General features: G+C 39.2%; 1 protein-coding gene across 1 annotated transcript; it reads left to right on the top strand.

Moving 5' to 3' along the window:
• Nucleotides 1-580: 580 nt before the first annotated feature.
• Nucleotides 581-13142, top strand: dpm1 (dolichyl-phosphate mannosyltransferase polypeptide 1, catalytic subunit). Its single transcript, NM_001011407.1, is given in 9 exon segments — nucleotides 581-709; nucleotides 2857-2956; nucleotides 4055-4088; nucleotides 4230-4306; nucleotides 4396-4421; nucleotides 6738-6833; nucleotides 7309-7377; nucleotides 8279-8393; nucleotides 12784-13142. Coding segments are annotated over 9 exon segments (744 nt in total). The 5' UTR covers nucleotides 581-587; the 3' UTR covers nucleotides 12889-13142.
• Nucleotides 13143-15998: the final 2856 nt, after the last annotated feature.

The raw sequence follows: 15998 nt of genomic DNA on the forward strand, positions 1-15998 counted from the left end.
TTTTTCTGTCTCTCTCAGTTTATAACATACAAGTGGCTTGGTTACAGCACAGCATGTTTGAGGGCCCAGAGGCATCTGAACAATTCTAAAACCAGACAGAATGTAGCACTGTGTCGCAGTAGTTATTTGGGTTGCCCTACAGCTAGCGCCTCAGAGCCCTACAGCCCTTTGCAATTGCAACGTACCCAAACTTCCCCCTAAATCCATAGTACAACGATCATATTGTCCTTGTAGCCCACTACACAGCCGCAGATCGCCCCACAGATTATTCTACAGCCCCAGATCGCCCCTGGCGCATATTATTTAGTTCCCCCACAGCCCATTATTCAATTGCGCCTGTTGCCCACTTTACACATCCCAGCAAATTGCCAACGAAGCTCACTTTACAAGCCCTACACGTTACTACGAATCTCCTATCCCCACACAGTTTCACCGCCTCCCCCACCGAACGCAAACTGCCTACTGCTGAATTCGCCGCAATAAGCCGTGGGCGGGGCTCTAGAGTCCGGATGGAGCGGACACGTGATGAGTGACGTGGGCCGTGCCGGTAGCGCAGATTAGAAGGTACCGGGTTGATAAGTGCCAACATGGCCGCCTCCGGGAATAAGAGGAAGTCCGGGGACAAATACTCGGTGCTGCTCCCGACGTATAATGAAAGGGAGAATTTGCCGCTTATCGTCTGGCTGCTGGTTAGGTGCTTCCGAGACAGGTGAGCTCTAAGCTGTGGTGTCTCATTTGTCTGCCAATCAGAACCGGCCATTATTACTACCCAGAATCCTTGCTGTAGTGTACCTCCAATCAGACGCTGGCATTCTCCCCTACCAAGAATATACTGGGTCTGGCTTTCTCAACCCCTGCCAGTCAGATCCAGTCTGCTTCTTGGGTCCTAGCACTACCTGTAGCACTACCTGTAGCACTAACTGTAGCACTACCTGTAGCACTACCTGTAGCACTACCTATAGCACTAACTGTAGCACTACCTATAGCACTAACTGTAGCACTACCTATAGCACTAACTGTAGCACTACCTATAGCACTAACTGTAGCACTACCTATAGCACTAACTGTAACACTACCTATAGTCCCTAGCGGGCTAGCTGTGTTGGAACACTAAGAGCTTAACACTGTCCCTACCCACAATCCCCTGGGGCTCTGGCTGTATACATAGCTACCTGCATAGTTAAGTTGGGTTGAAATAAGACCAAAGTCCATAAAGTTCAATCTTTCTAACTGAACTCCAGCGCACATAAACCTATCCTGACCTATCTATACACTTAAATCTGCCATTACAACATCACTAGGAAGGACATTCCCCAACCTCATTGCCCTCACCGTGAGGAACCCCCTACGCTGCTTCAAATGGAAGCTCTGTTCCTCTTATCTAAAGGGGTGACCTCTGGTGCGTTGATTGTTTTTATGGGGAAAAAAAGAACTCCCCCATCTGCCTATAATCCCCTCTAATGTACTTGTACAGAGTAATCATGTCCCCTCATTTTTTTGCAGAGAAAACAACCCCAACCCTGACAGTCTAACCTCATAGTTTAAATCTTCCATCCCCTTTACCAGTTTAGTTGCAGTCTCTGCACTCTCTCCAGCTCATTAATATCCTTCTTAAGGACTGGAGCCCAAAACTGCACTGCATACTCAAGGTGAGGCCTTACCAGGGACCTACAAAGAGGCAAAATTATGTTCCCATCCCTTGAGTCAATGCCATTTTTATACAAGACAGCAATTTATTTGCTTAAGTAGCCACCAAATGACACTGCCTGGAATAAGATAGTTTATCTAAAAAAATCCCCAGATCTTAATTAAGGTTCCCCCCAACACACTACCATTTAGTGTATAACTTGCATTTACATTATCTCTACCAAAGTGCATAACTTTGCACTTATCAACATTGAACCTCATTTTCCAGTTTGCTGCCCAGTTTTCCAATTTTGTCAAATCCCTCTGCAAAGCGGCAGCATCCTGCATGGAACTTATAGTTTTGCACAATTTAGTGTCATCAGCAAAAATAGAAACAGTACTGTCTATGCCCCCCTCCAGGTCAATAATGAAGTTAAAAAGCAAAGGACCAAGCACTGACCCCTGCGGTACTCCACTAACAACACTGGCCCAATTAGAAAATTTACCACCACTTTTTGTAATCTATCCTTCAGCCAGTTCTCTATCCAAGTACAAATATTATGTTCTAGGCCAATATTCCTCAATTTTATTATTAACTTTCTGTGCAGTACTGTATCAAATGCTTCAGCAAAGTAGATGACATCCACTGCCATTCCAGCATCGAGGTTCTTGCTCGTCTCCTCATAAAAGGCAATTAAATTAGTCTGGCAAGATCTGTTACACATAAAACCATGCTGGCCAAAACTTATAGTATTGTGATTTGCAATGTATTCAAGTATCCTATCTTTTATTACCCCTTCCAAAAGCTTTCCTACCACTGATGTCAGACTAACAGGCCTATAGTTTTCAGGCTGAGAACGGGATCCCTTTTTGAATAACGGCACCACATTAGCAATTCGCCAGTCTCTCGGCACCATGCCAGACCTCAGTGAATCCTGAAAAATTAAGTGAAGAGGTTTGGCAATCACAGAGCTAAGCTCGTTAATTCCCTGGGATGAGTACCATCTGGTCCAGGACCCTTGCTTACCATTACATGTTCAAGTTTTTTTTAATTTCCCCCTGAGTGACCCATGCATCAGTAGTTATATTACTAGAATTGGGTCTATTAAAATGGAAGACTTGATTAGCTGGCTAAATTACAAGTACATATTTGTCCTTTTCCCTGTGCTAATTTATAATTCTTTATTGGGTTCAAGAGAAACCAACATGGTGTCCCTTTTGTTTCTGTAGCGGGTATAACTATGAAATTATAGTCATTGATGATGGAAGCCCAGATGGGACATTAGAGGTTGCTCAGCAACTACAAAAAATCTACGGATCTGATAAAATTGTAAGTATTTACCCTTTATACTCCCGATTTATTTATTTTAGCTGTTTTTTAGGCGAATCGAGCACTAGAATTCTTATCTAGGCCACATCAAAACTGCCAGCTGTAAAGTGATTATAACTGCAATGTTATATCGCGGATGAGATTTAATGTCCGTTAATAACATGATCAGTTATAGATGCATATAAAGGTGTCTATATGTTTAGTGTATACATGTGAATTAATTGATAACAAGTAATATAAAATTAAAATTGATATTTATTGGGCATAATTGAACGTGACAATTCATTGATGCATTGGTAATAATTACTTTATTAATGCAGTCTATAAATAAATTACATAGATTATTCATTTGAGTTATAGCAGAAGTTGAATATTGGCCAATCAAAGATAATTGTGCCTGCTATGGCTTACTACTCAAGAGTAAAACTGTTTTGTGAATTTTTTATTTAGTCATTCATGCACTAAATCCCTTTCCTTGCAGAAAAACTTACCTGAACACCCTAGAGCTGAGTTACTAATGGAAGCACAAATTACCCATAGCGAATGTTATTCTTCATTATGCCTTCTATTGATAATAGCATGTAAAATAAGAAAAAGCAATGTACTGTGCAAACCCACCTATTGTTTTCGTTTGTTTATCTATTTTCCTTTATTTTTTGTTAATGTTTGTATCAAAAGCAATAAAAAAGACTAAAAAAAAATTACCCATAGCGCCCAGCCAGTGGTTAGTTTTGATCAGAATAAAAGCAAAGAGACAAGTGGTTACTTCTGGTAATGGTGCAATTCAGCACTTAGGTTAGTAAAGCATCTCCACAGTTACTAAAACGTGGGTAGTTATTTGACATCTGTAAATAGTGATTGGACTGTGATAAAACCCACATTTGGTGGGCAGGATATTGTCATAATAATTCAAAAACTAGATGGGGAGTTATCGGAGGCATCTTCAGAGGCACAAATCTTCACTTCTAAAGGGCCGGGGTGGTTTTGGTCTGGTACAAAACCCCTAGAAATAGAGGGGCAGCTTTTTTAGCCTAATTCTTAGTTGAGCTTTAGTTTTCCTCTAGTTTTCTAACCTATGTGCCTTATATGTCATTTCAGCTGCTGCGTCCAAGAGCAAAGAAACTAGGCTTAGGTATGTTTTTCTTTTTTAGACTTGTAGTTTTCATGATTTCCCCATCTAAATGCGATAGATATGAGTGTTTGCATAGTATATCTCATGTCAAAAAAATACTCTGCAGCCTCATCACTTCTTGCACTGACTTCTCCCCCAAAGGTACCGCCTATGTGCATGGCATGCAGCACGCCACGGGTAACTTTATTATTATCATGGATGCAGACCTATCGCACCATGTAAGTTTCTTCTTTTACTGCTTACTTTCCTTTATCCTTCTGCTCCAGTTTTGGCCCTGACTTTTTGTTTCTTTGTTTCCTGTTTTTAGCCAAAATTTATACCAGAATTTATAAGGTGAGTAAAGCAATACATTCTCTTTAGCCTGTTTTTTAGGGGATTCTAAACCATAATATTCTTGTCCACCTCTAAAGTACAGTAGTGCTTAAAATGTTCTATATTTTTGTATAAATGTGACCTAAAACATCATCTGTTTTTCAAACAAGTCCTAAAAGTAGATGAAGAAAACCTAGGGAGAAATTTTAGCCCATTCCTCCATACAGAACAGCTTCAGCTCTTGGATGTTGGTGGGTTTATTCACATTACTTGGCCATTCCAGAACATTCACTTTATTCTTCTTTAACTTCTTTGGTAGAACATCTTGTGTGTTTAGGATTGTTGTCTTGCTGCACGACCCACTGTCTCTTGAGATCACGGACAGATGTCTTGACATTTCCCTTTAGAATTCTGTGGTATATTTCAGAATTCATTGTTCCATCAACAATGGCAAACTGTCCAAGTCCAGATGCAGCAAAACAGGCCGAAACCAGAACACTTCCACCACTATGTTTCACAGATGGGATAAGGGACTTATGCTGCAGTGTTTTTATTTCTCCAAATGTGAAGCTTCTCATTTATGCCAAAAAGTTCTATTTTGGCTTCATTCATTCACAAAACATTCTTTCGGTATTCTTCTGGTTTGTCCACAGGATCTTCAGCAAACTGTCGACAGTCAGCAATATTTTGGGGGGAGAGCAGTGGCTTTCTCCATGCTACCTTGTCATACACACTATTGGTGTTTAGTCTTCTCCTGGTGGTGGATTCAAACATCCACATTTGCCAATGTGAGACAGGCTTTCAGTTGTTTAGAAGTTACCCTGGGTTACTTTGTAACCTCTCTGACTATTAGACGCCTTGCAGTTGGAGTTATTTTTGATGGTCGACCAGTTCTGGGTAGGGTAACAAGGGTCTTGATTTTCCTCCATTTGTACACTATCTGTCTGACTGTTGATTGGTGGAGTCCAAACTCTTCAGTGAGTCTTGTAAACTTTTCCAGCTTTATGGGCTTCAACAACTCTTTTTCTGATGTCCTCAGACACCACCTTTTTTTAAACCATGAATTCACATCCACAAATGTATTGTATGTGTGATCAGGCTGTGATGGATCCCCCATTCTTTAAATAAAACAGGGTCTCTCACTCACACCTGATTGTCATCCCATTGACTGAAAACACCAATTCTGATTTCACCTTCAAATTATATGAGCATTCACTTACTTTTACCACACACAGATATATTATTGGATCTTTTTTTTTTCAAAAATCATTTTTGTTTCATTTGTTCAACTAGGTTTTCTTCATCAACTTTTATGGCTTGTTTGAAAATCAGACGATGTTTTAGGTTACATTCATATAAAAACGCACGGTTGTTTTTAGCTTCTCTTTGGTATTCAGCTGGATCCTAAAATAGTAAATTGAAACTAGGGATGCACTGAATCCACTATCTCACATATTATATAGATAGTTAACCATTAATGGGCTTATTTATCAATTTTTGAGTTTGTGAATTTGAGTTTATTTTTTTAAATCGAATAAACTTGCATATCGAATGCTTGCTTTTTTTGAGTTTGAAAATATGGCTTAACTTTGCTTAGGACAACTCCCACTGACTTCTATAGAGGCTCGCAAGCTTTTAGATGGCAAATTTTTACATTCAAGTTTTTGGGCTTTTTTTGCACTTAATAAATACCAGACATTCAAGTTTTTGAAATATAATTTGAATTTGAGTTATTTTAGCTAAGAAAAACTTGAATCGTGAAAAAAATGTCAAACTCGAACTTACTCTGCCCCTAAATTTCGGCAAAGTGGCCTGCAAGGTTAACATCACATGTATAAAGAAATCTATGACTAGCACTCCCATGTATATTTGTAAAGATCAATCCAATTTATACTTGTAGCTGTGCATTGTACCTTTTGCACCCTCGAAAGACCTTCTCAAGGATAGTGCATAAGTGATTGTTGCACACATTAAATACCATCCCCTTTCTAAAATAAGGTGGCATGATTTTGTTCTCTCATAGTTCCATAATTGGCAAAAACATTTTTGTAAATGCTATTTGGTGTTATAACATGATATCCCCACTAGGTGTCTCTATTGTGCACCTGATGATTACAGTCCATAAATAAATACATCAGCATAGCTATTTGACAGATAGAGACAGATACAGTGTGTATAGACCTGGGCTGGCAATCTGTAAATTCTGGCAAATGGTAGAGGGGCTGCTGTGAGAAGGCATAGGCAGGCACTAAATAGTTTGTTGGGTCTTTGTGTACTTGAAATGTCATGGCCTATGTTGTATCTGCATACAAGTAACCTCCTTCTATATTTGCACAGGAAACAGAAAGAAGGTAGCTATGATATAGTGTCTGGCACTCGGTACTCTGGAAATGGAGGCGTTTATGGCTGGGATTTGAAAAGAAAATTAATAAGGTAAAGTGGAACAAGTGCCCTCCCTTGCCAGAAAGCCTTTTAAATTGAGACTTGCCAGTTTGGCGAGGTTGTATTCTTATCATGGCACAACTAACTCCCAAAAAGAGACACCCCATTGTATCATAACCTGTGAACAGATATTAACCTGTCACAGTTTCTAGTTAGTCTTAAAGGGATACTGTCATGATTTTTATAGTGTACTTTTTATTTCTAAATGACTAAAATTCTAAATTAGGTTTGTCTGTATAAAGAAAATTTTTCAGCACACAAACAATTTATTCAAAGCGCAATAACACATTTTTTACCATATATATGACACTTATTTTAATATTTGGTGGCATTATGACATCCATTAAACTATAAGATACCTTCTGTGAATTTGTTGTGCTTGAGAACTGTGTACTTACTGACACTTTTGTGAATTACCTCCATATATCCTGGTTGGCTTCTCTAATCCTTGTGCCTTCCTTTACAGCCGGGGGGCTAACTTTGTAACTCAGGTGTTGCTGAGACCAGGTGCCTCTGATTTAACCGGAAGCTTCAGGTATGTAGTTCTTGGTTTTTTTTTCTTTGTTTTTTGTTTTTTTAAACACGAAAGCAATTCTGAAAGCACCAATAACATCAAAATAATATAGTGATGAACTGCTGTAACAATAGGTAAGTCTTATTCCCCCTTAGCTATCTTAACAGCTTTACTTTTAATCTTGGCCAATGCAGAACTGCACTGGCCGGGGTGTATTGGGCGAGTGTTCATTGTTCCTTCTTCGATCTTCACTCATGCACAGTACAGTTAAAAGCCAACTTTAACAAAAAAGCTGTCTTTTTCGCGCAACTGGGCATGTGTCGGCCCCAGGATTCTGAAGAAAGAAGCCAGAAGGAAGAGGAACGCTTGCTCGCATATGGCCCGGGCCTGTGCAGTTTTTTCCTAACAGGAGAAATACTTCCCCCTTGCCTCTGTCCCTATATATTAGGTACCTATATAGTGCTACCAATCCCTATTTCTGTAGGGAAATGAGAGCAGAGCAGGCAGTAACCCCTCCAACACTTTCCCCTGTCTCTGCCCCTATATATTAGGTACCTACCTAGTGCTACCAACCCCTATTTCTGTAGGGAAATGAGAGCAGAGCAGGCAGTAACCCTTCCAACACTTTCCCCTGTCTCTGTCCCTATATATTAGGTACCTATCTAGTGCTACCAATCCCTATTTCTGTAGGGAAATGAGAGCAGAGCAGGCAGTAGCCCTTCCAACACTTTCCCCTTGTCTCTACCCCTAAATAATGGGCAATTACACTTTACAGCATGGACAGTTTATTTCTGTCTGCATTGAACCATTGAACTATATACTGGTGAAATCATTATGCTCTTTCTTAATGGATATATTTAATATCTTTATATATAGACTATTCATGGTGTATAATCAAAAAAATGTTTTAAATAATTTACAGGTTGTATAGAAAAGATGTGCTGCAGAAGCTGGTGGAGAGGTGCGTCTCGAAGGGCTATGTTTTCCAGATGGAGATGATTGTCCGAGCTCGGCAACTGAATTACACCATTGGAGAGGTAAGACCAAGGATAGAACAATTAATTTTGAGCTAAGAAAATATCTGAGATAACTTGAATAATTGCTTGCTTAGGAAGACAATCCCTATGCTGCCATAGTTTTATGGTATCTCTCTGTACAGGCTATGAGCAAACTTAGGGGGCTGTTCCTGCTGAATTGTGCTTAGTACAGGGGAATCCCTATGCTGCTACAGTTTGATGGAATCTTTCTGTACAGGCTATGAGCAGACTTTGGGTGTGATACCTGTTATACCTCTGCTTGTAATTTTTAGTTTCAGTAACCAGTCCCTTTTGGCCTGCCATGGCCCCTGTACCTTTAGGTCACACACCAGGTCATATAAGTTTCGCTTCTTGAATTTGTATAGATTATAATGATGAGTACTGAAAATGATTACCATTTTCATAAAAGCTAAGGATAAGCAAAGGTGCAATAAATATAATTATTTATATTTTCTTGAATCAGATACAAAGAGGAAGAAACCAATGGTATAACTGCCATTTACTGTACCATAAATAGAATGCTCATGATAGAAAATGTTTCTTAAAAAATCACCACCCAGAGGACAAAATGAAAATAAAACAAATTCACTTTTAAAATGTGTATCTAATATTTTAATTCTGATGTAATTATATGTACTAGAATTATTATATAGTATGTAATTATTCATCTATTGGCGTATCAAATGCAAAAGTCAGCTGTTGTTTCTCTGCTCTATGAAAGGGACTGTCCTTTGCACCCCTAACTTCCCCCACCCTCAAAGTCCTTGCCATCTCTCATAATGCCGGGGGTTGTTTCAAATCAGGTCACATGATCTGAGCGCAGGATACAGGAACTGACATGGTTGCCTGGGGCAATAGAGATATGCTAGTAAATATAGGGAGAGGTTGTCTGGCTAGGAAACCTGACAAAAAAGAGGCCCATTGTCTTCATCTTAAGGATTGTAGGTGCACAGTGTCTAGCATTCCAAATACTAACTTTCTGCCTGTGGATGACTGGGCATGCTGGGAGTTGTAGGCAAGCTGCTGAGTAGTAAGCATATGTGTTTTGGGCTTTGGGTAAGGCATATGAAATGAATCCCTTTTTTGGATTTTTTTTTACAGCATAAAGCATTGTACATTTCCAGGGTTAGCAGAGAAAATAGTGTTCTTTTCTCCATGTTTATTTTAAAACTGTATTGTTTCATAATGAAGAAAAATGATATTCTACGCAACTTTCCAATATACATTCATTACATATTTCACTGTTTAAATATCATTGCAGTTGAATGCAGTGTCTGTCTTCCCTTTCTGTTATCTGTTTCTGACCCAGAAGTCCATTCTTCTCCAGGTCTGTTAATCAGCTGCCCTCTGCTCATTCTGGAGTGCAGAGAATAGATAGGCAGACACTGCTTTTAAGGCTAATGTCCCATGAAGAGATTAGTTGCCCGTGATCTCTGCTACCTTGGGCAACTAATCTCTCCAAAATGCCTTTTCACCAGCAACAAAGGGAATAGGCAATGGAAAGGCCTGCGCATCGCTTTGGTTTCCCGTGGAACATTAACATAACAGCAAGAATATTTCTATTTTAGGGCCAAGACACACGGAGCTACTTATTAGCTTGGTGCTATAAGAGACATAAAATTGGGCTGAGGCAAATGTTCAGCCTCAGGGCCAAGGATCTAGAGCTGCTGGGCAAAGCAATTATGTATTTCTTACATATGTTCCTAACCTCCATTTCTGCTACTCTGATCTGCAAGCCCCCTCTGCAGCCCCTTATTTGCATGTCTCCGCCCACAGCAATTAAATTATTTGTAATTATACAGAGCCTAAGGACTATGACACATGGCTTGTAAATGCCAGAAAATACCCTGCCATAGACAAAGAAAACACAGAGACAATTATCAGCATTGTTTATTTTTGTAGCCATGAGAAGTAACTGCTACTAGTAGTTATTAGGGTAAAGACACACGGGGCAATTAGTGAGTCTCGACTAATCTGTGTAGCGAAAATTTCCGGGCGTTTAGTCGCAGTGACTTCTATTTTTTCCTATGGCGGAAAAGTCACTGAGATTAGTTGCCACAATGGACTTTTTAAAAAGTTGCAGCAACTAATCGCCCATTGTGCCTTTGTCCTTAGGGTGAAGACACACAGAACTACTAGAATTTGTACTAAAATAGACAGTACTGTCCTCCTGCAGGCAACTTTGCGCGACTTCTGTAAACAAAGTGATGCAAAGTGCTTTCCACCGGTGACTCCTATTGTTGCTGGTGGAAAGGCATTTCTGAGCGGCTAATCATCCGCGATAGCAGAGATCTATCATGGGCAACTGAACTGCTCCCCGGGTTCTTATCCTAAAACCAATTGACAATGTTTAATTAACATATATTGAACAGTTGTTTTTATTTTAGTACGTAGAGTTCATCTTTAATCCTGTTAAATCTCCAGTCCAAATCATTGAATAGAATTAGGCCATGAAGCAGCATGAAATCCTATGAATTACCCTGTTACCAGATCAGTTGGATATCTAAAAATCTGGAGCTATGTCCGATCCCCCCCCTTTGGGGGCCTTAGAAAACTAATTGGGCTTCATGCTCTATATGAGCTCTGTATATGTTTATTATATATAATCTACATACATTTTGCCAGTAAATGTCTATAAGCTGACGTGAGAAGTGGTAATCAAAACAGTGGTCAGAACTTGCCCTAAGGGCAGTGGCACACAGGGAAATTAGTCACCCCGCGACAAATCTTCGTTACCGCAGGCGACTAATCTCGTAATGCCATCCCACCAGCAAGAATGTAACTCGCCGGTGGGATGGCATATGTGTCACTACGATTTCCCAAAGTCGCCTGAAGTTTCCTTAAGAGACGACTTCGGGAAATTGTAACGATGCATATGCCATCCCAACGGCGATTTACATTCTTGCTGGTGGGATGGCACTGCAGAGAGATTAGTCGCCTGCGGTAACAAAGTCTCCCTTAGGCTCCATATAATTCCAAATGGGTGGAGACATGCAAATAAGAGGCTGTGGTGGGGGCTTGCAGAGCAGAGAAGCAGATATGGGGGTTAGGAACATATGCAAGAATACATAATTGTGTTGCCCTGCCTCTCTTGTGGGTCACCATGTGATCTAATCATTGGTTCTTAGGCTGAACATTTGCCTCCGCCCCGTTTGACCCTCTGACGTGCTTTTATTTCTCTTATTGCACCAAGCTACTGACTGACAGCTTCTATTGTTCCATTAAAACTCCCAGTATCCCACCAACAGCTGAAAGGAATTGTACTTACAGCAGTAAAGGAGGACTATAGGTTCACCTAAGCCTGTCTGTATTCCCTAATTTATATAAGAATGCTGTTTATTTGTTGAGACTATAATAATAATGGTGTATGTGAAGGTAGTGATCTCCTCGTAATTACAGCAAGCTATTGTTTGCACCAGTGCAGTGCATAGGACCGGCCTGCAGGTGGCAGCAGTCAGGGCACACCAAATTCTGAAGCATGCTGGGTCAGCCATTTTGCTTGAAATCAAAGTGTTTACCTAAGGCAGGAAGTGGAAAAAGCCTTGTGCTCAGTTGTGCGGACTGGGGGAGCTTTAGTTCATAAAAATAATTTCTCTGTGGCCATTATTTACCTCAGTAACACAGCACACATTTTTGTGGGATGTTTGGCACCTAAGAAAGATTGAATAGTTTTGGAACACTGTGCTTAAAGAACTAGTAACACTTAACATTTAAAATGTCCATTTGACTTGATGCTCTGATTATACTGACTTCATGTACAGTTCTGGCAGTCCTTGGGTCCTGGGTTTGATTCCAGCCAGGTCATTATCATCAGGGAGTACTGTATGTATGTATGTTCTCCCTGTATCTTCATGGGTTTTTCCCCACCCTCATTCCAGGCAGGTTTATTGGCTCCTAATAAAACAGAACCAGGTGAGAGAAGCCACAGTTTATCCTCATTTCCAGTTACATCTACTTGTTCTTTCATTGATGGACAGTCATAGACTATTCAGCAAAAGGACCCATTGGTCAGGTTAAAGGAAAGCTATACCCCCGAATAATGTAGGTCTCTATAAAAAATATATCCCATAAACCAGTTCATATGTAAAACCCTGCTTCATGTTAATAATCATGTTCATAAAGGTATACTTTTTTTTTTAGTAGTATGTACCATTGGGTAATCCTAAATAAAAAAAAAATTGCCATTTTAAATATTAAGGGCCTCATACATGCTAGGTCAAATCAGCCAATTATGCCAAAAAAATTCAGTGTTTGGCAATCTGGATAGTCGATTCCATAACTGTGGGTAGTAGCCTAAAATGGGCTCCCTTTAACAGCAAGTGTTGGGCGCATGCAATGAGCCAGTGTCCTGCTCATAGCAAGGTTAGTAACAGTTGGTTCTGTGTTTCAGGTTCCTATCTCTTTTGTGGATCGAGTCTACGGAGAGTCCAAACTGGGAGGCAATGAGATTGTGTCCTTTTTAAAAGGATTACTAACTTTGTTTGCAACCACATGATCCAACCAAGCTGGCAGCTGCTTATATCCTAATCCGCTGCTCCGGGGAAGTGAAAGTAATCTTCACCTCCCTCCCAAAAGTAAGTTACTCATTAAATCGCTTGATTGGAAAACCCCTGTATTTTATTGGGGAAAAATATTTTTGAATAGACCGGTGTTTTGTTTTGTTTTTTATGTTGCTATGAGCCCAAACATTGTTGTTTTTCTTTGTTTTGTAAAAAGAAAGTATGGATTAAAACAATTCTATTTGTGAAACACTAGTCTGTTTATATTTTAAATGATATTATTTCAGAATTAGCTCCTATACCGATATAGTCACAGGATGGTCACATTGAACTGAATTTATGTTTCTCCTTATTTCTTATTTGTGCATAAACTATAAAAGAGATCTTTATATTTCTTTTTTTTTTAGACATATGGATGGCAGCTTTTATACTCTCTCCTTTAAACTGTGCAGTAAGAGCATACAGCCTATTATGTGCCCAGAACATTCCTTCTCTATATATTTGTATTTATACATATGGGAGGGAGGTGCCATATTGTTTCCCTTAGACAGTACAGTATGAGGGTACAGCTTATTGTGTGCCCAGAACATTCCTTCTCTGTATATTTGTATTTATACATATGGGAGGGAGGTGCCATATTGTTTCCCTTAGACAGTACAGTATGAGGGAGGGAGGTGCCATATTGTTTCTCTAGGACAATATGACCGTACTATACCAGGGTATGGAAAAAAAAATCAGCCATTATTTTAACAATATTGAGTACTGCAAAACTACTTTCAGAGTGGGCTTACTATAGTATATAGGACAGGGCTTCTTAACCTTTTTCTCAGGGGGACCCAAATTAAGCCTGGCGACCCAAGTAAATTGGTTTAGAATTCAGTGTTGGGTCCTGACTCATAGGTCACTGTTCTAGGAGAACAAACAGGCATTTACCCGGTTAATATAAATAATGGGGTCTGTACACACACTTTTAGACCCAGCCCCTGCTTAAATAGATAGATAATGTCAATGTTTGTTTTTGGATATGGATACAGATTTTATAACAAATGCAGTTCATTTGAAGATGAAACAATGAAAATAGCCAATCTGGCAAAACTATATTTTCTGACAAAATAACAGAATCTGTGTCCTTGCGCTATAAAGCTACCAGGTTAGAAGCATCCATTCTAGTTCATAATTGTGTGACCTTCCCAACGTATACAAGAATTGTGGGTCTTTCTAAAGTATTGGGTACAAATAGACGTGGTCTGTCCATATGAGCCTTCTTTAGTTTGACTCTGAGTGGTAATGGCTAATCCTGGAAATAAGCCTAAAAAGAGAAAGCAAAACCTTTTTAATCTCTAAAGAATAAAGTGTCCTTATTTATTATAGAAGCAGTTAGAAAACTGATCCAGTCCTAATTTGCGAATTCAAATCTGAGAATAAAAAACTGTGATCAAAAAATTTACACATTTACGTATTCAGAGCTTTAAAGTTCCATGACTTAAAGCATTCGGCAAAACCAAAGCTTGGATTTGGTGCATGCCTAGTGTTTACAATATAAATACAGTAAATAAAAATGGAACAATTTAGTGGCTTTGCGCAACCTTCATCTTTGGAATTATTGTACTGGTATCGGACCCCTTATCCGGAAACCCATTATCCAGAAAGTTTCGAATTACGGAAAGGCCATCTGCCATCGGCTCCATTTTAATCAAATAATTCACATTTTAAAAATGGTTTCCTTTTTCTCTCTAATAATAAAACAGTACCTGTACTTGATCCCAACTAAGATATAATTTAATCCTTATTGGAGCCAAAACAATCCTATTGGGGAAAATCCCAGGTCCCAAGCATTCTGGATAACAGGTCCCATAAATGTATTTTCAGTTTGGAACATTGAATTGAATTTGGAACAGTACAACACTGCATAATCTATTAGCAGAATTTAAAAAATGTTTTATTAGAGAGAAAAAAAAACGCAAATTTTCAATATTTTTAAAGATAAAAAATGTGAACTCAGATGTAAAACTTTTGCATCTAGAAAGCTTGCAAGGTCACAGAAATAAATGGTAGCTATCTTGGGCAAACTATTTTTTACATACAAGGTTTTGACATTCGCACAAATTACACAAATGTAAGTTTTGATAAATTACCCCCTTAGTTTGTTCTGTCAAAAATATTGCTCGTTTTAGAAACAATATTTTTTAATGCATTGAATCCATCATTTTTGGCCAAATACCTAATCTTCCAAGAAAAATTTATTTTTGACCAAGGCCCAAGCGATTGTAATTTTCAGTTTGTGAATTAAAATTTAAGGGAAAAATATTGCATCAATTATGAACAAAAAAAACCTTGTGTTTAAAGTCATGTGACCAAAATCCTTGATTCGCTGCATACCTGTGGAATTTCTTGGAGGGCTTTTGGGGAATATTTTGAACAAAGTGAAACCTATTGGAATAACAGGAGTTGCAGTGGACATAATAAATCTACTGAAAATAACAATGTGAGGTGGGTAGCCAAAAGCTAAAGATACTAGTCCTTTATAATTGAAAGTGGCTAAAGTTGCCTTTTCAGGGCTTTTTATTCAGTCTGTGACTATGATTACAGACCAATCAGGAGACACTTTAACCCACAGGTAAAGTGAATTGCCACTTAAAGTGATCCCCACAGTGAGATAAGGAGTTGTGTGATAAAGAGCAATGGATCACGGGACTCGGCACTACTGGAATGGTGAACGATTATGTGTGCAACCCAATGGCTGGGATGAAATATATGGCCACCGGGGAGAACAGCACTACCTCAGAGTAAAAGAGTCCTAAAGGTAAGGTCTGTTGAAATTAACTGGGGTAAGAGGCATAAGCAGTGGCACCATAAAGGAATACTGCACCATATGCTGTCAGTTTAGCCATCATTAAGATGGCAGAGGGAAAGAGAGCCTCATTAGTTATGAGAACTTGGGTATTCTAAGCAATCCCACAAAACTAGGGGACAATATAGGAACTGAGACTGTACTTGCTGGTGGGTCTGGATTATTCTGATCAGCAATCAAGATATGTGTTGGTGCCCACTATATTCCTGGATGAACTGGATTTTTTTCTGTATTACCTTTCCTTCTTCACTGATG

The sequence above is a fragment of the Xenopus tropicalis genome, chromosome 10 (assembly GCF_000004195.4).
Source record: "Xenopus tropicalis strain Nigerian chromosome 10, UCB_Xtro_10.0, whole genome shotgun sequence".
In the NCBI taxonomy this organism is placed as follows: domain Eukaryota; kingdom Metazoa; phylum Chordata; class Amphibia; order Anura; family Pipidae; genus Xenopus; species Xenopus tropicalis.